General features: G+C 45.5%; 1 protein-coding gene across 2 annotated transcripts in view; it reads left to right on the top strand.

Annotated features, from left to right (window-relative positions):
* LOC112259953 (active breakpoint cluster region-related protein) overlaps positions 1 to 20,316 on the top strand; it is a 28,888-nt gene extending 8,572 nt beyond the window's left edge. For both annotated transcript variants that reach the window (XM_042328337.1, XM_024434654.2), the window contains 10 exons: positions 6,543 to 6,638; positions 6,770 to 6,841; positions 6,991 to 7,088; positions 7,528 to 7,638; positions 7,792 to 7,958; positions 18,352 to 18,491; positions 18,939 to 19,073; positions 19,185 to 19,290; positions 19,500 to 19,641; positions 20,090 to 20,316. In XM_042328337.1, the coding sequence (XP_042184271.1) occupies positions 6,543 to 6,638; positions 6,770 to 6,841; positions 6,991 to 7,088; positions 7,528 to 7,638; positions 7,792 to 7,958; positions 18,352 to 18,491; positions 18,939 to 19,073; positions 19,185 to 19,290; positions 19,500 to 19,641; positions 20,090 to 20,197 (1,175 nt within the window). In that variant the 3' untranslated portion in view covers positions 20,198 to 20,316. The remainder of the gene's footprint in view (positions 1 to 6,542; positions 6,639 to 6,769; positions 6,842 to 6,990; positions 7,089 to 7,527; positions 7,639 to 7,791; positions 7,959 to 18,351; positions 18,492 to 18,938; positions 19,074 to 19,184; positions 19,291 to 19,499; positions 19,642 to 20,089) is intronic.
* The last annotated feature ends 4,684 nt before the right edge of the window (positions 20,317 to 25,000 follow it).

The following is a 25,000-nucleotide window of genomic DNA, read 5'->3' as shown; positions in this document are numbered from 1 at the left end:
CTCTGAAGCACCTCTCAATCACATGGCTCACTCAGATATCTCAATTCTTATTAGTTAATGCCCGTCACATGATCGGTTCCTTCTTACAGGCATCTCAGCCAAGAAGTAGGCTACAATTGTAGAGAGACACATTAGGGAAACTGTGCGCCTCCTTCTTATCGAATTCCGAGGTGCATATTGAAGATGTTAGAAGAACTGTCCACATTTAGCCTACTTTTCGTCAACTAACAAGATGAGTAGGCCTAGCGAAGAGCAAAGCAAAAGTTGACCTATTCTATTGGTAGACTTGTCCTTCTGTGCAATAAATAAATATTCCAAACATATACTGGGGCAATTGTGGGATGTGATAGATCCCAAATTAATACAACCATTCGCATTAAAAAAAAATTTAAAAGAAATGAGGCTGATGCAACATAGGCTATTTCTTCTCATCAAATCAAATTTATTTATATAGCCCTTCTTACATCAGCTGATATATCAAAGTGCTGTACAGAAACCCAGCCTAAAACCCCAAACAGCAAGCAATGCAGGTGTAGAAGCACAGTGGCTAGGAAAAACTCCCTAGAAAGGCCAAAACCTAGGAAGAAACCTAGAGAGGAACCAGGCTATGAGGGGTGGCCAGTCCACTTCTGGCTGTGCCGGGTGGAGGTTATAACAGAACATGGCCAAGATGTTCAAATGTTCATAAATTACCAGCATGGTCAAATAATAGTAATCACAGTGAACAGGTCAGGGTTCCATAGCCGCAGACAGAACAGTTGAAACTGAAGCAGCAGCACGGCCAGGTGGACTGGGGACAACAAGGAGTCATCATGCCAGGTAGTCCTGATGCATGGTCCTACGACTCAAGTCCTCAGAGAGAGAGAAAGAATGAAAGAGAGAATTAGATAGAGCATACTTAAATTCACACAGGACATCGGATAAGACAGGAGAAATACTCCAGATATAACAGACTGACCCTGGCCCCCGACATATAAACTACTGCAGCATAAATACTGGAGGCTGAGACAGGAGGGGTCAGGAGACAATGTGGCCCCATCCGATGATACCCCCAGACAGGGCCAAACAGGCAGGATATAACCCCACCCACTTTGCCAAAGCACAGCCCCCACACCACTAGAGGGATATTTTCAACCACAAACTTACCATCCTGAGACAAGGCCGAGTATAGCCCACAAAGATCTCCGCCACGGCACAACCCAAGGGGGGGGCGCCAACCCAGACAGGAAGACCACGTCAGTGACTCAACCCACTCAAGTGATGCACCCCTCCTAGGGACGGCATGGAAGAGCACCAGTAAGCCAGTGACTCAGCCGCTGTAATAGGGTTAGAGGCAGAGAATCCCAGTGGAGAGAGGGGAACCGGCCAGGCAGAGACAGCAAGGGCTGTTTGTTGCTCCAGTGCCTTTCCGTTCACCTTCACACTCCTGGGACAGACTACACTCAATCATAGGACCTAGTGAAGAGATGAGTCTTCAGTAAAGACTTAAAGGTTGAGACCGAGTTTGCGTCTCTGACATGGGTAGGCAGACCATTCCATAAAAATGGAGCTCTATAGGAGAAAGCCCTGCCTCCAGCTGTTTGCTTAGAAATTCTAGGGACAATTAGGAGGCCTGCGTCTTGTGTCCGTAGCGTACGTGTAGGTATGTACGGCAGGACCAAATCGTGAAGATAGGTAGGAGCAAGCCCATGTAATGCTTTGTAGATTAGCATTAAAACCTTGAAATCAGCCCTTGCCTTAACAGGAAGCCAGTGTAGGGAGGCTAGCACTGGAGTAATGTGATCAATTTTTTTGGTTCTAGTCAGTTTATTTAGTGCTTTATCCGGGTAGCTGGAAAGTAGAGCATTGCAGTAGTCTAACCTAGAAGTAACAAAAGCATGGATTAATTTTTCTGCATCATTTTTGGACAGAAAATGTCAGATTTTTTCAATGTTACGTAAATGGAAAAAAGCTGTCATTGAAACAGTCTTGATATGTTCGTCAAAAGAGAGATCAGGGTCCAGAGTAATGCTGAGGTCCTTCACAGTTTTATTTCAGACGACTGTACAATCATCAAGATTAATTGTCAGATTCAACAGAATCTCTGTTTTGTCCGAGTTTAAAAGTAAAAAGTTTGCAGCCATCCACTTCCTTATGTCTGAAACACAGGCTTCCAGTGAGTGCAATTTTGGGGCTTCACCATGTTTCATTGAAATGTACAGCTGTGTGTTATCCGCATAGCAGTGAGAGTTAACATTATGTTTTCGAATGACATCACCAAGAGGTAAAATATATAGTGAAAACAATAGTGATCCTAAAACGGAACCTTGAAGAACACCGAAATTTACAGTTGATTTGTCAGAGGCCATTCACAGAGACAAACTGATATCTTTCCGACAGATAAGATTTAAACCAGGCCAGAACTTGTCCGTGTAGACCAATTTGGTTTTCCAATCTCTCCAAAAGAATGTGGTAAACGATGGTATCAAAAGCAGCACTAAGGTCTAGGAGCACGAGGACAGATGAAGAGCCTCGGTCTGACGCCATTAAAAGGTTATTTACCATCTTCACAAGTGTAGTCTCAGTGCTATGATGGGGTCTAAAACCAGACTGAAACATGTCGTATACATTGTTTGTCTTCAGGAAGCCAGTGAGTTGCATCGCAACAGCTTTTTCATTTTTTTTGAGAGGAATGGGAGATTCGATATAGGCCAATAGTTTTTTAAATATTTTCTAGGTCAAGGTTTGGCTTTTTCAAGAGAGGCTTTATTACTGCCACTTCTAGTGAGTTTGGTACACATCCGCAGAGGGAGTCTGCAATCTTTGGGTTGGGCATCAAGGAATCTTTGGGTTGTCTGAGAATTTATAGCAAGACTCTCCTTGGTTGAGGTCTGAGCAGATTATTTGTTGCGATTGCAAACATAATAAAATGGTGGTCTGATAGTCCAGGATTATGAGGAAAAACATTATGTTCCACAACATTTATTCCACGGGACAAAACTAGGTTCAGAGTATGACTGTGGCAGTGAGTAGGTCTGGAGACATGTTGGACAAAACCCATTGAGTCGATGATGGCCCCGAAAGCCTTTTGGAGTGGGTCTGTGGACTTTTCCATGTGAATATTAAAGTCACCAAAAATTAGAATATTATCTGCTATGACTACAAGGTCCGATAGGAATTCAGGGAAGTCCGTGAGGAACACTGTATATGGCCCAGGAGGCCTGTAAACAGTAGCTATAAATAGTGATTGAGTAGGTTGTATAGAATTCATGACTAGAAGCTCAAAAGAAGATAACGTTGTTTTTTTTTTGTAAATTGAAATTGGCTATCGCAAATGTTAGCAACACCTGCGCCTTTGCGGGATGCGCGGGGGATATGGTCACTAGTGTAACCAAGAGCATCTTTTAACACAGTAAATTCATCAGGCTTAAGCCATGTTTCAGTCAGGCCAATCACATCAAGATGATGATCAGTGATTAGTTAATTGACTATAACTGCCTTGGAAGTAAGGGATCTAACATTAATTTGCCCTATTTTGAGATGTAAGGTATCACGATCTCTTTCAATAATGGCAGGAATGGAGGAGATCTTTATTCTAGTGAGTTTGCTAAGGCGAACACCGCCATGTTTAGTTTTGCCAAACCTAGGTTGAGGCACAGACACGGTCTCAATGGGGATAGCTGAGCTGACTACACTGACTGTGCTAGTGGCAGACTCCACTAAGCCTGGCCTGCACCCCATTTCATTGTGGAGCTAGGGGAGTTAGAGCCCTGTCTATGTTCGTAGATAAGATGAGAGAACCCCTCCAGCTGGGATGAAGTCCGTCACTCCTTAACAGGCCAGGCTTGGTCTTGTTTGTGGGTTAGTCCCAGAAAGAGGGCCAATTATCTACAAATTCTATCTTTTGGGAGGGGCAGAAAACAGTTTTCAACCAGCAATTGAGTTGTGAGACTCTGCTGTAGAGCTCATCACTCCCCTAACTGGGAGGGGGCCAGAGACAATTACTCAATGCCAACACATCTTCCTAGCTGATTTACACACTGAAGCTATGTTGCGCTTGGTGACCTCTGACTGTTTCATCCTAACATTTTTTTATTTATTTTATTTTACCTTTATTTAACTAGGCAAGTCAGTTAAGAACAAATTCTTATTTTCAATGACCACCTAGGAACAGTGGGTTAACTGCCTGTTAAGGGGCAGAACGACAGACCTTGTCAGCTCAGGGGTTTGAACTTGCAACCTTCCGGCTACTAGTCCAACACTCTAACCACTATGCTACCCTGCCGCCCCATTGTTGGTGCAGACATAGATAACAATATCCCTATACTCTCTACACTCACCAGTTTTAGCTTTAGCCAGCACCATCTTCAGATTAGCCTTAACATCGGTAGCCCTGCCCCCTGGTAAACAGTGTATGATCACTGGATGAGAAGAGAAGGCTTGGCCTCTGACTCCGTTTCACTGCTTAATGGGGAGAACTGGTTGAACATTTCTGTCGGCTGAATGAGCAACACCGGTTGAGCATTCCTACAGCATTTCCCTCCAGAAGCTATGAGAAAGTTGTCTGGCTGCGGGGACTGTGCGAGGGGATTTATACTATCTGTACTTACTGGTGGCACAGACGCTGTTTCATCCTTTCCTAAACTGAAATGACCCTTGCCTAACGATTTCGTCTGAAGCTGGGCTTGCAGCACAGCTATCCTTGCCGTAAGGCGATCGTTCTCCTGTATATTATGAACACCACGACTGCAATTAGAAGGCATCATGTTAATGTTACTACTTAGCTTCGGCTGTTGGAGGTCCTGACGAACCATGTCCAGATCAAGCGTCCGGAGTGAAAAAGTTGAATGAAAAAAAGTTGAGTGAGGGAAAAACCAAAAATATAAACAGTAATTAAAAAGTAAAAACCGTAAAGTTGTCAGGTAGCAAAGTAAGGTTAGCAACCAAACGCACAGCAGCAGTAAACAAGGCTGCAAGTTCATCACATTAGAAGCGCAGCAATGTGCACATGGCAGTAGGCTATAAACACGAATGTTCCAAAATGCAATCAATAAGCGGAAAACACTCTTCTCAAAAGTGAGCCCAAATGCGATTATACATGTAATGCTTTATTACAGAGGTGCATTTTACGCAAACTCATGCTCCTCCTATGTATGCCAGTTACAACCAGCTCTACACCGGTGAAGGAAGTTATTTGGCCACTGTGGGCTAGGCTACATGAAGTGTGTGACTATGATTTGAAAAAAAGGCATGCTCTGTTTCTTGCCTTACTTCACACGCTGGGCATCATTCACAAGTGATAGATAATATGCCATCCATCAGACTATTCTTAATTTAATGTTGTCTTTACATATACTAAATAATATATGTGTGAAATTAGTTTTTATATAGCATGGACCATTATCATGCAACTGTCTTGGAACATGGGCATGGAAAAAAAATACAAGTCATCTATGCACTTAAATAGCGAATGGAGGACGCTTTTCCCCAAGGTTCATTTTCATGCCAGCCAGGTGGGCTATACTCCTGTTGTAAATCGAAGCAATGTGCTTAATATTAGGAAAGTTGATAAATAAATAAATATAGTAGGCCTAACCTATCGAAAGCTGATGGGATCCTGCTCTTTTTAGTAGAGGCCATCACTCTGTTTTCTCACACAGTTGCATATCCTATAGAAATGTTGCGCAACATGAGCTTATGGGCTTTCATGACGTGTATGATTTGATTTTCAAAAACATTTGCATTGATGTCAGAGTGATTTGAGGGACATTAGAGTGCTGAGTACCAGGCAGTTAGCACGTGTGGTAGACTACTAATCAGCAGCATCAGAGCTTGGAGAAGCCTAGTTACCATGACTAAACTATCACGTGGAATTTGACTGAGGTTATGACTCGTGATGTTATGAGGTTATGTTATTTTATTTTTCACCCTTATTTAAACAGGTAGGCTAGTTGAGAATAAGTTCTCGTTTACAACTGCGACCTGGCCGAGATAAAGCAAAGCAGTGCGACACAAACAACAACACATAGTGAATAGTAATACGGTCACCATAACAGCCCTATGTGCAACTCAATATTAGGAAGGTGTCCTTAATGTTTTGTATACTCAGTGTATATTAATTAGATAAGGATTCTCCCCCCTGAGAGAATACACGTCAGCAACACTTTTGGCAGCGATTACGACTGGAATCATTGGAATCATTTCTGAAGGCACTATATGCCTTCCTCGGTTCTCGCCCAAAAAATGTAAATCACTGCTCAGACCACTGCATCACCGCACTTCACAATGCTCTAGCAAGTTGCGAGAATACTTGGAGATACTTGATGGTGATCAGTGTCGTTTTTAATTATTTTGTTTTAAGCCTTCTGAAAACCATAACCCTAACCTTAACCACTCAGAATGAATGCCTAAACTGTTAACCTTTGAGTCCCTTCTGTTTTAACCTTGTAACCATGTGGAACTCATCCACAATACGTCAACTTTCGAAGGGAAACTATGAGATGTTGTTGTGCTGAACAGTATGTCCATCAAGTGGTGTATGATGTGGGTGTGTTATTTCTCAGACAGAGAAATGGTTCCTCCAGACCTGCTCACCCTAACCAGCTCCTGTGTCAAACTGAGAATGACCCAACAGCCTCCCTTTCACAGCATACTGCCTGGTGAGACCTCCTTTCACACACAGATTCCTCTCACTCACTTCTGTTTATTTCATCTCTCTTTATCATACTTTATTTTCTTTCTTACACTTTTTCTAATGCTCACTCCCCCCACACCTCTCCCTCTCTTTCAGGTGAGGAACAGTCTCTATGTGGGACTCTTAGTGTAGCCGTTCACTCTGCCAGTGGACTACAACAGCCAGCCAGTGAGTGTCTGCATCTGTATCTTCAGTATCTATACCGCAGTGTCTATATACACACAGAATACTCTACCCTCAGACTCCACTGTAACACAAACCATTGAGCTCTTTAAACAGACGCACACTGTTTTCATTTTCACTGCTCTCCCACCTAGGTGTGTATGTGTGTGTGGAGGTGGATGGCTTTGAGTTCTATGAGAGCCATGCCCAGACCCACTCCTCTGTCAGCAGCCTCAGCCCTCACTGGGACCAGGTAAGATGCCGTATCTAGGCTAGCTCTACCGGCAGCCATTTTGATTGGGGGAATCATCATACATCATTGTTGTTACAGATGTAGGATCTTAATTTGAGCCAGTTTGCCACAGCAGTAACAGGATATGTGAATTATTATGTGGATTATAATTAATGGACATTTTTGTAGGGGTTGATACATTTTTTGTAAGGGTAAATGAAGTCTGACATTTAAAAATGGAAATTACAAACTTCAGTACCCTTTTTAAACCTTAAATAAACTACATGTAATTGTCCTGCATTGCATGACGATGTACATCACTATGATGATGCTTTTCAGTGGTATTTCAGTGAGGATGCTTTTTACTCTATTTGGTCTTTTAAAATAACTTTTGAACATAGCCATGCTACCCGTACGTCATCAATACTACTCTTCAACGGTGTCTTGTGTTGGTCCTCAGGAGTTCTCCTTCCAGGTGGATGGGGCTCAGAACCTCAGGGTGCTGTGTGTGTTGCAGACAGAGGAAGGAGAGAGCTGTGAGGACCGAGTCCTTTGCAAGACCTCTATACAGGTGTGTGTCTGCATCTGTGCATCTGTGTCTAGATGTGTGTGTTCTTCAATGTTCAGAAGGTGTGTGTGCCTGTATCTGTTTAAAAGTGTATACTGTGTGTGCGTGCGTGTGCGTGCACCTGTGAGGTCACCTGTTCATCTGAATGTGTTCTAGCTGGACCCAGGCCTCCTACAGAAGCGATGGAGGAGACAGACCCTCTCTCTAGGCCAGGTGGAGGTGACTATGTCTCTAAAGTACTGCCCTCACCCTCTAGACCCGCCCTGTCTGACCCCTGCCCAGCAACAGTCCATCTTCTGCATACCCATTGGAGCTGTGGCACAGTGAGTCCTGTCGATCATCACTAGTCCAATGAGGATTAAGGACCTGGGGTTTTTGTGCATTTCAGTACTCTAAAGTGACTTCCTCTCCTTTTCTCATCTCTTAACTAAGTTATTTGTAGCATAATCGTAAATGACACAGTGGGATCTACTTTTGTTTCCCTCTCTTGTTTGGTTATGAAATGAAAGGAAAAGAAGCCATTCTGACAGACCAGAACACGAGGTGTTCCTCAAAATGCATCCTATCGTGCTCAGAGCACACAAATTGGACCACGGGAGGGTCGGAGTATGAGTCCAGATAAGAGTATGCAAAACAGAGCAGGGAGGGCACTTCTCAAATGCGTACTACGTTTGTACATATTTTGAAGCATGCATCGATGACCAGAAATATGACGCAACTATGGGAAAAATGAAGTAACATTTATTGAAATCAATGGCGGCTATTATTTGAGCTGAAGCGAGAAAAAACACACTCCAACTTCGGGATGTAATGTTGCCTATTCACATCTCATATGTTGCCTGACTACAATATTTAATATTGACACGTAAATACATGCTGTGTTAAATTTGTCATGTTTACCTTTCTACAACACCCACTGTAGGGTGAATAGATCACAAGCCCATATTAAGTCAATAGAGCTAACTGGCTAGCTACTACTGTTAGCTAGCTAGATAGGCACAAATAATTGTTAGCTAGCTAGCTACTGTTAGAAATTAGATATGTAGACGGGCGAGTTGGTCAAGGATCGATTCAGACAAGGTGGTAAATTGTATGACAAGCGACAGTTTATTCAGAGTGAAGATATCTAGAACAGCGTAATTACGGCTCTCCCGCTGGTTCGTACGGAACTGCAGACAAAGAGACCGTTACAATCAATACATCACTTATATATAGAAAAGAAAGTAGGTTGATTCTGGAAGATCGGATCTTTGGATTGGTTCAGCTGGGGTGTAGTCTGTAGTCTTCCGCCATTGGCTCAGTTGTCTGTCCGTCATCGTAGAATCCTCTTCGGGCACACAATGTTCAGCTACAAAGGAGATTATGTGTGTGTGCGCTGGTTTTGGCAATTAGTGTAATGCGGGAGCTATCCTGTAGGGGACCCCATAAGCTTTACTTTGAGTTGTAGCCCTGTATTAACAATGGTTTGGTCACCTGTATAAGAAATAGCATTTCTCTACAAAACCCTCTCTTCACGTCTCACCAGAGACGTGACACAATCTAACTAGATTCAGACACAAAGAGAAACCTCTCCCAAGGGGACTATGAAATAAGGCACGGTATTAAACAGAAATAGATATATATGTATTACCATCATGTTCTCCATTACATCCCACTATGTACTAAGTTGGCTACCAGCCACCTAGGAACTTACAACCCTCATTTAACAGAGCGGAGAACAACAGCTCAAAATAAAAGTAAAATGCTTGTCTACATAAGCCAACTTTTTCCCGCAGGAAAAAGTTGTGATTCCTCTCTTCACATCTCCAAAGAGATGTGACTTAAACTAGGCAAGTCAGGCGGAATGATCCACTTGCATAACACATACATACATCCCCATCAGGCAACAGCAGATATATGTAAACCTAATAGGCACTCTCCTCCTCATCCTCGAATTCAAGTAGGTCTTTATCCAGCAGAGGAAACATCTGGGAAGGGGAGGAAGGGTCAATGGCTCTAGAGATAACCCTAGTGGTAAGGGAATGGATGCATGGAATGTAACAGCATCCACAGAGAACTAAAATGGCAGCGAACACCGAAATGGATACCAAAATGGAGGACACCAGGGTTTTATATTTACCAAACGCACTCATCCAGGAGTCCCACATCGAGGTATCAATCCCTGAATGAGATTTCATTTTACCATTAAGCGTCCGCAGACCTTCCAGAGCTATGGTCAAGCTACCATCCGAGGCTGTGTTATTAGGGATGAAAGTACAACACTGGTCACCAAACATAGAGCAAACTCCGCCCTTCTCAGAGAGTAACATATCAATGGCAATACGATTCTGGAATGTCATAAGAGAAGTTGCAGCCAGGCTCTCATGCTCCATACCGTTATCTCGCACCTGGCTCCTGTTATCTAACAAAAGACCGCTTGTTCTCGCAACCCCACACTCTGAATGTGCCCTCCCTTCTGTATTGTTTTTTTTTTTCAGCATGAGAAAGTCCCCTGGCCCTGACACTCTTAACAATGTTTCAAGTCAGCTATGTTGCATACCACTTACATACATCAACCCAAGCCAACAGCAGATAATATTCAATCATATATATGGTAATGGCTATAATGTAAAACACAGGATCCAATAATCCCCCTTTTTCACACCCCCAAGGGTGTGAACAAAAATTCAGCAATGAATCATATAACAGTCACAAAGTTTAAAATACCTTCATGTCAAAAGAGAACAGCTCATTCAAAAACAGAACAAAAGAAAATGGTGTGAAATTTAAGTCCCCCTTTTGACACCCACAAGGGTGTCACTTAGCAAAAACAGGATAACACTTTGTTTATTGACATGTAAGATACAGGATAAAACTTTGGTCATGGAAAACAGAGTAAAGCAGAGCAAAGCATTATTATAAACCATCTGGTCCTCATCTACTCCTATCCTGCACCAGTTGGGCTTCATGCCACCCAGGGACTCGAAACCTTCACAACAGGGAGAACAAACATACTGGAAAGAAAACCTATCATAAAAATGTATAACAAGGAACTGTGGTGGTGTAAGATTTATTCTACTACCTGAAAGTATGCATCCTCCCCTGAAAGCATGCTTCAGTATCAGCATCTCCAACTGGAGCATCAAGCAAAGGCATCATCATGCCTGAAGCCTTCACCGCATCTGTAAAAGACTTCTTGGAACATGGTATGATGGAAGCATCACAACACATCAATAACAAAAATACAAGAATTAGGGTCAGAAATCCAGTAACCACCGTACTAGTGTACTTACCAAAACAGGCTCCCACCCAAGAGAACAGGCCAGACTCCTCCACCCCCGCCATGGTCCTCATCTCAGCAGATAATGCATCAAGTGCATCAAGCCCACTAAGGGCCTTAGATATACTACCATCTGGACTGGTGTTACGTGCAACATTGTTCACCGAACATCTTGCAGACGCCCCCCTGACTGGCAAGAAGCATACCCAAAGCAAGTCTATTCTGTCTGGCAACCCTAGATGTGGCCTCAAACTGTTCAGACATACCAGTGAGTGCATCACGGGGGCAATTAACAAAACGCTGTTGATCATAGTAGATGTAATGAATCCATGCAGTCTGCCTTGCATCCACTATGGCTGGACCTATAATCCATCATTCCTACCAAAGACCTGAAACTCATGAGGAACCCCCATTGGCACTCCCAACAGGTTAGTGTGTATGTCAACTACATCCTCTGTCCATGGAGCACTACGTCTATGTCTCCCATGGAATGGAATGTTTTCAGGTCCCCTGGATACAGAACCCAACAGCTGTTCAGCAGTAACATCAACAATGGTCAGTGGAATTATCAAACTGGTCAGAGCACACGTACCTTGCCAGTCTCCTCTAAGAATGGGTCTCAGCACTCTTTTGGGTCCACAGATCCACCACACATCAGCCAGACCACTAGTTTGGTTTAGGCCTGTAACTGGCCAAGTGGAATTAATGGCTATGTTACTACTGCAATCAGCTTCAGGCAATCTCTCATAATCAATGCCATTACCTGTACCCGTGATGCAACTGTAATTGCCCCCATATGCCTCAACACCCCAAGGGGCCCGATGAGGAGGTACTGTAGGAGACATAAGGCTCAAAGAGGAACAGAGAGTTGAATTGGGCTAAACCTGGTAAAAACCTCTCAGAATACACAACCACCCCTCTCCTTCTCCTGTAGCAAATGGGTGTGTAGCCAGAACAGGTCTAGCATGACCAATGTTTCATGTAACTCATGCAGTCCTTTCTTTTCAGGGTCTTAGCTGTATACCACATATAAGACAGCCACAAATTGTCCCTACCATCAAAACCAGTCTCAGTGTCTAATTGATCAATAGCTGAATAGTCTCTAACATTAATTACCTGAATGGGATTTTTAACACAGTGGTGGCAGGTTCGGTCCAGGGGTGGTAGAGGAGTGTGTCTGGCCCTGGTTCGTCTGGGACCTCTGGTTTTGGCAGCACCTTAATAGAAAACCCACCCATCGTGTCTGTCCCGGTCCTTTGTAGTCTGAGGGTGTAAGTGTCTGCATCAGAGAGCTTAATAGTTTTGATGGTTAGTAGGATTTCATCACCTTTACAAAGTTCAACAGTGCTCCCAGGTTTTCCCCTATGCTATAAGGATACCCTCTTCTCCAATCCCAGAACTGTCCCAAGTCGGTTATCATGTAATCCCCATACGGACACCCTCCCAATTTAATATAATTTCATTTATAATTTTCGTCCACTTGTTCTGTAGACATACATTCAGCACTCCACGGGTCAGAACCTGGAATCCGCTGGTACATCACCATCTATTTCCATTGATTTCTCCAGAGTCCTGGAAATAAGCCCTCATAGATAACAGCCCCATAAAACTAAAACAGTCACACAGGTGAATGTAGCCCATAATACAGTGATCATAATATTTTCCCCATTTTCTGAACATACTATCAAACCCAATTAATCAGAGAAGTATCCACCCCAGAGTTTTCTGTCAACCCGTGAGCCAGGGTGGTCAAACCAGCTGAGGCTTCGGGCACTGATTCGTCCAGAGCTGTTTTACTTGGGATGTCACCCACGATAAGACAGCTCAGACAAACAGCTTCCATGTGAAGCCCCACCCTTTCCCCGAGAACACATCACTTAGCAAGAGCCAGACACATCTTCACTTCTATGAACAAAAACAGGGGTGACAGGACAGGGAGGGTTACTTCATTCGAGAGATGGCCCCCGGAATTCTGTTAATTCCAGTTCTCCTCTCGAACACTGTTTATTGTTCGATAGTGTCAGTGTGTCTTACCCTCCCGCCGTGCGATATGAATCCGGGTAGCTCTTTCAGCTAGCTGTCACCAGGAGACCTTGGTATGGTCCCCCCCCAACAAGCCTCTGGGACTGGATTGAGTGACTTCACCTGTAGTTCACCTATAATGCATAAAATGCTGGACATACAGGCTTGGTTAACAAACAGTTTCTCATATGTTTTATCTGATTATATCTTTACCTTCTATGCCCATTTGTTTAGCTACATTTTTTTTAAATGATTAGTTTCTTATCCAATAGGCCCCATCCTATCCTAGACCACAATTTACCTATCCCCCTTTTGATACCTGGCTCTGCCCAGGTAACAACCTTACCTACTCTAAATAATGACTTAGGTAAGATTAGTATATTATCCTTCTGTTCTGACATTATCATGTAGGAGCGCCCCTTTAATTTTCCACATGTCCAATTCTCCCTTTTGTTTCCACTCAGTGACCGTTATCTACACATTCTGTTATCCTTGCTCGTCCTGGCTCCCTTCTAAAACTTCTCCTCTCTGCTCTCCAACCTTCAAGGTCTCTGCAGTGCGGGGGAGGGCTCTTCTGTCTGCCTTTTCCCATGTTTCCACATTTTAACTAAATGTCTCACTGTCTGGCTTTATCTAAACTCATGGATTTTTATTTTTAGAAAAACATGTCTATGGTGGCAATTTCTAAAGTCTTTATATAGGTTAAGTAAACTCCACTATAATTAAATTTCAAAAAACTTTTTTAATCTTTTCATTTATTTTTAGACAGTATTACCCATGACCACAAATTCATTATTCAAATGGCACCCCCTTGTGGCTGATCAGACCACCCGAGAGAGCCATGAAAGCAGGTCACAGGTTGCACCATCCCCCTACATTCGTGTTCCATACCATATTAGACATATTAAAGAACCCTTTATCCTTAAGATAAAATAAAATCACGTGTGTAATTAAAACTCATAAAAATAAAAAACTCATAAAGGTTCCATTTGTGAGCGTGCCTCTTTAAAATATCATGTCTCTGGGAACATGGAAATCCCCTTAACCCAAACATGTACTACATAAACAAAACCTAATAATTATGATAATCCCCTCAAACTCAAATAATTTGTCTCGATGTTTCATGTCTTATTCGTGTTTCTCCAAATTGTCTCCCCAAATCTACAAAAAGAATTTCACGTTAATAGAGTTGAACACTTTTTCCAACAGTCATGCACACCCCCTCAATATTCTATGATATAACTCTCATCAGCAAGCCTGCGACTTTTTCAACATTCTCACCGGTACCAGCTCCAACTGAAATACCTAATGTACCACACTCGCTTGGTCCCCGACCTCATTCATACCGATATTAGTCCCCGACTGAATATCAAGCATATTTCATGCACACGATTTGAGTCTCACAAATCTTCATTTACGCCAGAGCACATCTAAAACATTGTTTGAACATTCACTCAATATAGTCAACACATCTAAAACATTGTCTAAACATTCGTTCAATTTATCATTCAGTAGACATATGCATTTACAAACACACGAATAAACCGGGGCCAGATATGCCCAGTCTAGTCCAGGGATAACCCCTGTCTCTAGGAGGCCTATTAGCCGATGCTGATGGGAGTCTGGTCCACATCGTCACCTGCTAATCGGGTTGTATTGGAGCCGAATTCAAGTCGCTCAAGTCGACCCTGACCTCTGTCAGTGTTCTATTGGGAATCGAAGCTGGTGCACAATGAGTCAAGTGGTGCCAAGGCGCCCCTGATTTACCTTTGACCTGGACCGAGTGTGAAGTAACCTCCTTCACTTCGTACGGTCCAGTCCACCTGGGATCCTGCCACTTTCTCTTGTGGACCATGATCCTAGCCAGTCTCCGACCTTTACCCTTGGTTGCTCTGGATCTCCCGTCAGCTCCCCCCCATGGACTTTGTGTATCTGTTTGGAAAGAGCTGCGGACAGTTCCGTCAATTTTCTTACATAGTCAGTCATACCTATCTGGTGTACATCAAGAGGGGGCATATGACCTCCCTCTCTTGGTGGACCTGGCATTACTCTTCCTGTCATTATTTCGTGGGGTGAGAGATGAGTCCCTGCCCCAGGTGATGACCTCATGGCCATCAACGCCAGTGGCAGGGCCTCCACCCATGTCAGTTTTGTACCTGCACACACCTTGGCTATCTTAGCCTTCAGAGACTAATATCGCTCCTTGGTTCCCCTCTATGTTCTCTGTACACACTGGATGTGCAGGAGGTGGGGGTTCCCCTCCCCTCTGACTTCAAGCTGCTCCCGTTGCCCCCTGCTCCATCTATGAATGGATTCCTCGTGTGGCCACTGGGGCGGAGCTGTTCTCGCATAGATCGAGGGGCATGCATGTCAGATGGCCCTGGTGTGCACCTTTGTGCACCCCCTGGTGTGGAGTAACCCTATGGGCCAGGCTTTAATTCTTCACACTCCAGGTGGCCCCCTTTGATCAACGTATCCCCTTGGGAGTACTCCTTTTTTACAAGGAACACAGGGGCCTGTGTTGACGCGGGCCTGGCCCTTTTCCCGTTTCCGGTTTTTTATTCAGTTGTGCTCTTAGCGCCTCTTCGATGGCCCAAGTTCCTATCTTCAGTTCCACTTCTGCCCTTTCTCTCCGTTTAGTCCCTTTTTCTTATATATGTGATTTTTTGTTCTTTTCTACTTCCTTGTCTCTGGCCTCCTGCAACGTCCCTCTCAACTCACATTCCCTCGTTTTCAGCTGGGCCCCTGTTGGCGGCCCCCCTCCTAGATAACCTGCTTGTGTCCATCTTAACTTCAATCCCTCCCAAACTTTCTTTATAGGCTTCCATCGTTCCTTTCCCCCTGATCTATATTCTATTTTTTGTTCTAGGAACTCATTAAACCTCAGCTTTGGAGTATTGGGGGTCGCCATTGTGAATTTGCTTTAAACGTAATTTAATCGTAGTTTTAATCGAAATCCTCTCCTTCTATCTCACCACCAACAATCTTAATGGAAACAATTACAACCACATTGCATTTTAACAAACAGTTACAAATAGACAAAACAAGACAAAACAAGACAAAACCACACGTTACACATGTCCGACCCCTATCGGTGAATCTCTATCAGACTGGCCGTACCGGGACACGGGATAAAATTACAATTTATCCCCTTCGGCTCCAGATTTAATGAATAGTGTTTAGCTATCCCCTACTGATCTCTATCCCCGACCCCTATCGGAACTATCACACATGTCCGACCCCTATCGGTGAATCTCTATCAGACTGGCCGTACCGGGACACGGGATAAAATTACAATTTATCCCCTTCGGCGCCAGATTTAATGAATAGTGTTTAGCTATCCCCTACTGATCTCTATCCCCGACCCCTATCGGAACTATCACACATGTCCGACCCCTATCGGTGAATCTCTATCAGACTGGCCGTACCGGGACACGGGATAAAATTACAATTTATCCCCTTCGGCGCCAGATTTAATGAATAGTGTTTAGCTATCCCCTACTGATCTCTATCCCCGACCCCTATCGGAACTATCCAGGCCTTAAAAGTGATCACTCATCATTGAAAGCTAGCAGACTGTGCTGACCGGGTCACGGGTCCCAAAATTACAATTTGTCCCCTCGGCGCCAGATTTAATGAATAGTAATTAGCTATCCCCTTACTGATATCTCATCAATGACTTAAATCACACCGGCCGTCGCCGGTTCGTTACTACATATGTTCACATACACTGTTCTTTCGACTCGTCAGCAAATTATAAATTTACACAAGAATTCATACTTACTCGGAAAAAAAACTGATCAAAATTTGGACAGACTATACGACAATATGCAAAGTTTGATTTAACAGGCTTTGCCTACCTTTTTTATGGTGCACCTTGAGATCAGTTTTCCGAGTTGAGCAGAATTGTTGTCCTCCCCCGAAAGTCTTCACCCGTCCTCCGTGAACCGTCCTTTCACCAACTCGCCTTCTCACACCCAAATCAACTCACTTCGACTGGATCGTTAGTAAACCATCCTCTGCTACCAAGTTCTGTTAGAAATTAGATATGTAGACGGGCGAGTTGGTCAAGGATCGATTCAGACAAGGTGGTAAATTGTATGACAAGCGACAGTTTATTCAGAGTGAAGATATCTAGAACAGCGTAATTACGGCTCTCCCGCTGGTTCGTACGGAACTGCAGACAAAGAGACCGTTACAATCAATACATCACTTATATATAGAAAAGAAAGTAGGTTGATTCTGGAAGATCGGATCTTTGGATTGGTTCAGCTGGGGTGTAGTCTGTAGTCTTCCGCCATTGGCTCAGTTGTCTGTCCGTCATCGTAGAATCCTCTTCGGGCACACAATGTTCAGCTACAAAGGAGATTATGTGTGTGTGCGCTGGTTTTGGCAATTAGTGTAATGCGGGAGCTATCCTGTAGGGGACCCCATAAGCTTTACTTTGAGTTGTAGCCCTGTATTAACAATGGTTTGGTCACCTGTATAAGAAATAGCATTTCTCTACACTACCCACAAAGAATTGACATCTACCTTGCATAACATTAGTTTTACGTCATTTTTGCCTTTTAAACTATCTTATTAGCTATGTAAATGTTTACGATTCACAAATAGCTAGCTGCAAACATTAGTTATGTAAAGTAAAACGTTTCCTTTGTGTATATCTTGTTTCCTCTATTGCCATTGTCCTGGCTGAAATAAGGTTCAGTGAATGGGTAAATTGATAGGGTAACTAGTTGGCAATTTTTATGCTTACTCCCCGCAAACAAATGCTAATCTATCTTGCATAACATTAATTACAGGTTATTTTTTGCCTGTTTAACTACCTGGCTAGCTAGATTTTTACGATTTGCATATAGCTAGCTGATAATTATGAAGTAAAACATTTGCTTTGTGTATATCTTGTTTCGTCTCTATTGGCATCGTCCTGGCTGGAATAAAGTTCAGTGAATGGTGAGGTCATACAGTAGGGGTAGTGCCAGTGCTTGTCAAATGTAATGTTTTATGCGTTCTCCACACTCTCGTCCTCACAAGAACGTACTCAAGAGAACGTCCTAGGAGAATGCGCTCAGAGCATGAGAGTGTGGAGCACGGTAGTATCCATATTGAGAAATACCCAGGATTAGGCAATATAGGATCAGCAGATCTGTGGCAAGACTAGAAAGACTAGTGAAAGGGAACCACATACCATATACAGTCTGATCCTGGGGGGAAAAAATGCAGTTTTGATCTATTTACAAAAATTTTAAGTAGTCATTGCCCTCTGTGTGCTGTGAGTGTTTCATGTCTCGAGGATAAATGAAAGTCATTTGAAAACACCATGTGAACATCCAAGACACTTTTTTCTAGGATGCCAACGACATATAATGTGTGTATATACTACTGTATGTACATACACAAACCAGAGTGTGTGTCTTGTGTGTGTCCTCTCCCAGACAAGAGGGTGTCCTGGTGCCACATGTGGTGCGTTGCTGTGTGGAGGAGGTGGAGCGGAGAGGACTGGAGGAGGTGGGCATCTATAGGCTATCAGCAGCAACCAGTGACATCACCAACCTCAAGACTGCTTTCAACACCAGTGAGTGTTAAAATGATGCCACGGCTTGAGACCTTCAAGACAGCGTGTACTAAACCAGGGAATGCAGTCATTTCCATAGGGACCGGGCGCGCTAAACAGAGTTTGCAGTTGTATGAAGTGCAGTTATCAGAGTTGAATCATTATGAAATGCATGCTGATCTTGCTCTCTCGCTTACTTTCCCTCCCTTTCTTCCTCTGTCTATATCATTTCTCCCTCCCCCTCTCTCTCTCTCTCTTTCTTTCTCTGTCTATTTATATATATATATATATATCTCCACCTCTCTCTATTTCGCTCTCTCTATTTCGCTCTCTCTCTCTCTCTCTCTGTCTATATCATTTCTCCTCCCCCTCTCTCTCTCTCTTTCTTTCTCTGTCTATATATATATATCTATATATATCCACCTCTCTCTATTTCTCTTTCTCTCTCTCTCTCTCTCTCTCTCTCAGGTCTGCGTGAGGCAGTGTCCAGGTTGAGGTGTGTAGATGTGAATGCTGTCTCAGGTATACTGAAGCTCTACTTCAGAGAACTCCCTGAACCTCTCATACCAACAGAACTGTTCCAGAGCTTCACCAAGGCGTTGGGTAGGTCACATACATACACAAACGCATGTACGCACGCACATATACACACACACATGCAGACGCACACACTCCCTCTTCTCCGTCCATGTCTGTGTTGTGTCTCTCTAACAGACATTCCAGACCTGAGCTCCAGGAGTGTGACCATGTTGTCTCTGCTCCAGTCCTGTCCCTCCGTCAACCAAAACACCTTCCTGTTCCTCCTCCACCACCTCAAAAGGTCTCTCAACACCTCTAATACACTACTTATATGTTACTAATAACATGCTACTATATTAACATATTTCTATTACTATTTACATTGAGTCATTTAGCAGACACTTTTATAACAAAGTACCTCTCACCCATATACATTTGTATTTTTTCCAATGACGTCATTCTCTCATTCGTATTTTTGCTATTGGCATCATACTCTCCTTTGTTCTCCAGAGTGTCAGACAGACAGCATGTGAACAAGATGCCTCTGATGAACCTGGCCACTGTGTTTGGTCCCAGTCTACTGCGCCCCACTGTGGCTGTTCTGGGACAGTGCAGCCCGACAGTGGACATCTCTCAGGAGGTGGAAGTGCAGGTTGGTCATGGCTACTTCATCAGGCTTATGCTATTATTATAGTCGATTGCTTTTACAGTAGCATACAGGAAAGATACAGGCCTTCACATGTTGGTGCAGGACATTTAAATCGTATAATGTATTTAAGGTTTGAAAAGGGTTCTGAAGTTTGAAATTTCAGACTTGATTTTCTCTTATGAAAAATGTATCAACCGCTACAAAAATGTACATCATTTGTACTTTAAAAAGTCACTGATGTCAAATCAGTGACTACTTCAAGGTAGTAAGGAAGGAGACTTTTTCCAAGTATTTGACGGACCATGAGTAGTTGTTTTAAACATGTTTCTCTTAGCGTAGTAGTGTGTGTATCAGTCTTTCTCTCTCTCTCTCTCTTTGTGTGAGTGCGTGTGTGCGTGTGTGTGTGTGTGTGTGTGTGTGTATGTGTGTGTGTTTGTGTGTGTGTGTGTAGGTCCAGGTTGTGTATTTCTATCTGCAGTGTGACAACCTGCCTGAAGCCCAGACATGCATATCACATGACACAGAGACCACTGAGGAAGATGAGACCACCAACATATGAACCTTAAACTCCTGGAAACATCACTGTTGGCCAACAGAGACTCAGGAAAAAGAGAGAGAGGGGACATGTAATCTATAGACATTGTAAAGATAAATAAATAAATTTATTTGTAAAGCTTTTGGCTGATCAACTTGTCCTTTACTTTCGATGAGGTACTAAGTCCTAGGAGGTAGAGAAACGAACAGCGGGTGCACATGGGAGGGTGTAAGGAGACAGTAGATTTGGGGCAGGGGGGGATTGGTGTGTGTGTGTGTCACACAGTGCAGATGTTGTAAAAAGGTTGGGGGTCACCTCCCTGGCTTGAAATCCCATCAGTTACGGTTCAAACCCAACTAGACGGAGTTCACACACACACACACACACACACACACACACACACACACACACACACACACACACACACACACACACACACACACACACACACACACACACACACACACACACATCACCACCACAACCGCAACCACCCCAGCTGGGGGTCTCCTTTCAGACCCCAGTGCCGCACCACCTGGGCAGGGTAGGCTAATGTTACCTCTCCCCCCTCCCGCTGCCTTTTGATCCCTAATCCCACCTACCCCGGCCTACCGATCCCTTCTAACTCTCTCCCACTCCCACCACACATTCCGACAGTCTCAGAACGTTCCGGGAAGCCCACTACATGGCGTGTGTGTGTGCCTGCCATAACAACATCCAGACCGCGCTTAGAAACAAAGAAACGCGGAACCCTTGCCCTCCCCTAAGGCCCCCGGTGTCGTAAATCACCTGTCCCCACTAACCCTGCGACTGCCAAAATAAGGTTCCCATTGCAGACTACAAATACATCAGAGTGGAGCTGTGTGTCTGAATAATAGAGGGGAAACAGACATCCATGACCAAAGGTTTCAGAGGATAAACAGGACTATAGTATCTCTAGGGTGGAGGGGAGGTGAAATGTACCACGACCAGGGCTAAGGATAGGTAAGGGTGGGTTGGACAGGGCTAAGGATAGGTAAAGGTGGGTTGGACAGGGCTAAGGATAGGTAAGGGTGGGTTGGACAGGGCTAAGGATAGGTAAGGGTGGGTTGGACAGGGCTAAGGATAGGTAGGAGTGGGTTGGACAGGGTGAAGGATAGGTAAGGAGGGGTTGGACAGGGCTAAGGATAGGTAGGAGTGGGTTGAACAGGGCTAAGGATAGGTAAGGGTGGGTTGGACAGGGCTAAGGATAGGTAGGAGTGGGTTGGACAGGGCTAAGGATAGGTAGGAGTGGGTTGGACAGGACAAAGGATAGGCAGGAGTGGGTTGGACAGGGTGAAGGATAGGTAGGAGTGGGTTGGACGGGGCTAAGGATAGGCAAGGGGAGGGGGGCAGAGAGAGGCGCCTGGTGACCAAAAAGGTGGGGATAGAGAGGGGGATGGGTGAGTGAGGGGGCATTGGAGTTGGCCAAAGTCGAGGCACACTTGATTAGTCCTGATCTTGGGAGGGGGGGGGGGTTGCCGTGGCCACAGCGTATCCATATGGAAGGCATGTGGGCAGCGAATCAAAGGGATTGACCTCGCCCTCTCAGGTTAACAGAAGCTGTGTGTATGTGTGTGAGAGAGCGGGAGGGAGAGCGAAAGCCACACCTCGTTGAACTTGGACATGGGTGTTGGAGTTCTGAGAATGTACGTATTTGTGTGTGAAAAGAGAAAGAGGGGGTGAGAAAAGACAGGTGGAGAGAGGAGGGAATAAGGAGAAAGAAGGAGGGAGAGAGAGACCGAGAGAGGGAGAGAGGGAGAGAGAGCGAGAGAGTTTCCAGGAGGTCTAGTTAAACTTTGGCTCTGGCTGCGGTGCAGACCTCATGTCTCATAAAAGTATTTCTCCCAGGCAGGCAGTAAACGTGGCACCACTCGACACACACACAAAGGCAGTTACACACCATGCAGTAGATAATCTCACACACACAGCCTACGAGTGTGTGTGAGTGTGTGTATACATGTGTAGGGGCTAAACTTACAGTACACTTGCTACCATCCCTCATGTGAAGAGCTTGTATGTTTGCTTTGCGTTTATAGTTTTGTCAGTATGGGCGGAATTCCGACCTGAGTTAAGCGGGTGTAACTAGATCGCAATTCCCTTTTCTATGCACTTTTCTCTAAGCGTATTCATGACAATAGCATGATATTCACCTCCTATTCGTTTGGGGTGGAGATCAAGGAAATGAAGGTGTGGCGAAGATATGTTTACAGGTATGCTTGTAGTATTCTGGCCTTGACTTAATTCCACTACCTTTACATGCGAGGAAACCATGAATAAGGTTGAGCGAACCTTCCGGTTCCAGTATGTGTCAATCACTAAAAAACAGGACTTGTGTAACGGTTGCCGTCGGTGGTAGAAGGAGAGGACCAAAGCGCAGCGTGGTAAGTGTTCATCTTATTTAATGGAAAAAACTGAACACTGAATAACAAACAACAAAGAAACAACCAAAACAGTTCTGTCTGGTGCAGACACACAAAGACTGAAAATAACCACCCACAAAACACAATTGAAAACAGGCTACCTAAATATGGTTCTCAATCAGGGACAACGATTGACGGCTGCCTCTGATTGAGAACCATACCAGGCCAAACACAGAAATAGAAAATCATAGAAAAACTAACATAGACAACCCACCCAACTCCTGCCCTGAGAATACTAAAACAAAAGACAAAACAAAGGAACTAAGGTCAGAACGTGACATTACTACCCCCCAAAGGTGCGAACTCTGGCCGCAAAACCTAAACCTATAGGGGAGGGTCTGGGTGAGTGTCTGTCCACGGTGGCGGCTCTGGCGCGGGACGTGGACCCCACTCTACCATAGTCCTTCTCCACCTCTCTACCCGCCTCCGTGGCCTCTTAAGAGTGGCCGCCAACCTGGACGGGAGATTTCGGCAGCACCGGACGGACGGGAGATTCCGGCAGCACCGGACGGACGGTAGACTCCGGCAGCTCCGGAGTGAAGGGCGATTCTGGCAGCTCCTGGCTGACTGACGGCTCTGGCAGCTCCTGGCTGACTGACGGCTCAGGACAGACTGGCGGCTCTGGCGGCTCAGGACAGACGGGAGACTCTGGCGGCTCAGGACAGACGGGAGACTCTGGCGGCTCAGGACAGACGGGAGACTCTGGCGGCTCAGGACAGATGGGAGACTCTGGCAGCTCAGGACAGACGGGAGACTCTGGCGGCTCAGGACAGATGGGAGACTCTGGCGGCTCAGGACAGACGGGAGACTCTGGCAGCTCAGGACAGACGGGTGACTCTGGCAGCTCAGGACAGACGGGAGACTCTGGCAGCGCTGAGCAGGAGGAAGGCTCTGGCAGCGCTGGACAGGCGGGAGCACCTGTAGGAAGGAGACAGAGAGACAGCCTGCTGCCACCGGAGGGCTGGTGCGTGGAGGCGGCACCGGATAGACCGGACCGTGGAGGCGCACTGAAGGTCTCGAGCACCGAGCCTGCCCAACCCTACCTGGTTGAATCCTCCCCGTAGCCAGGCCAGTGCGGCGAGGTGGAATAGCCCGCACTGGGCTGTGCTGGCGAACCGGGGACACCATGCGTAGGGCTGGTGCCATGTACACCGGCCCGAGGAGACGCACTGGAGACCAGATGCGCTGAGCCGGCTTCATGGCACCTGGCTCGATGCCCACTCTAGCCCGGGCTGATACGAGGCGCTGCAATGTACCGCACCAGGGACACCGTGCGCCTCACGGCATAACACGGTGCCTGCCCGGTCCCTCTTTCTCCACGATAAGCACGGGGAGTTGGCGCAGGTCTCCTACCTGACTTAGCCACACTCCCCGTGTGCCTCCCCAAATAAATTTTTGGGGCTGCCTCTCGGGCTTCGAACCGCGCCGCCGTGCAGCCTCATACCACCGCCTCTCGGCTTTCACTGCCTCCAGCTCAGCCTTGGGGCGGCGATATTCCCCAGCCTGTGCCCAGGGTCCCTTGCCGTCCAAAATCTCCTCCCATGTCCAGGAGTCTTGCGATTCCGGCCGCTGCTGCCCGTTACCACGCTGCTTGGTCCTTTCTTGGTGGGTGGTTCTGTAACGGTTGTCGTCGGTGGAAGAAGGAGAGGACCAAAGCGCAGCGTGGTAAGTGTTCATCTTATTTAATGGAAAAAACTGAACACTGAATAACAAACAACAAAGAAACAACTGAAACAGTTATGTCTGGTGCAGACACACAAAGACTGAAAATAACCACCCACAAAACACAATTGAAAACAGGCTACCTAAATATGGTTCTCAATCAGGGACAACGATTGACAGCTGCCTCTGATTGAGAACCATACCAGGCCAAACACAGAAATAGAAAATCTAACATAGACAACCCACCCAACTCACGCCCTGAGAATACTAAAACAAAAGACAAAACAAAGGAACTATGGTCAGAACGTGACATTTACTACCCTCCCCCCCAAAGGTGTGAACTCTGGCCGCAAAACCTAAACCTATAGGGGAGGGTCTGGGTGAGTGTCTGTCTGCGGTGGCGGCTCTGGCGCGGGACGTGGACCCCACTCCACCATAGTCCTTCTCCACCTCTCTACCCGCCTCCGTGGCCTCATAAGAGCGGCGACCCTCGCCGCCAACCTCGGACTGGGGACCCAAGCCACGGGTCCCGAATGGACGGGAGATTCCGGCAGCACCGGACGGACTGGAGATTCCGGCAGCACCGGACGGACAGGAGACTCCGGCAGCTCCGGAGTGAAGGGCGATTCTGGCAGCTCCTGGCTGACTGACGGCTCTGGCAGCTCCTGGCTGACTGACGGCTCTGGCAGCTCCTGGCTGACTGACGGCTCTGGCAGCTCCTGGC

Source organism: Oncorhynchus tshawytscha, linkage group LG10, assembly GCF_018296145.1.
Source record: "Oncorhynchus tshawytscha isolate Ot180627B linkage group LG10, Otsh_v2.0, whole genome shotgun sequence".
Taxonomy (NCBI): Eukaryota; Metazoa; Chordata; class Actinopteri; order Salmoniformes; family Salmonidae; genus Oncorhynchus; species Oncorhynchus tshawytscha.
The sequence above is the reverse complement of the archived record's forward strand: the minus strand, read 5'-3'. Positions and strand labels throughout refer to the sequence as shown.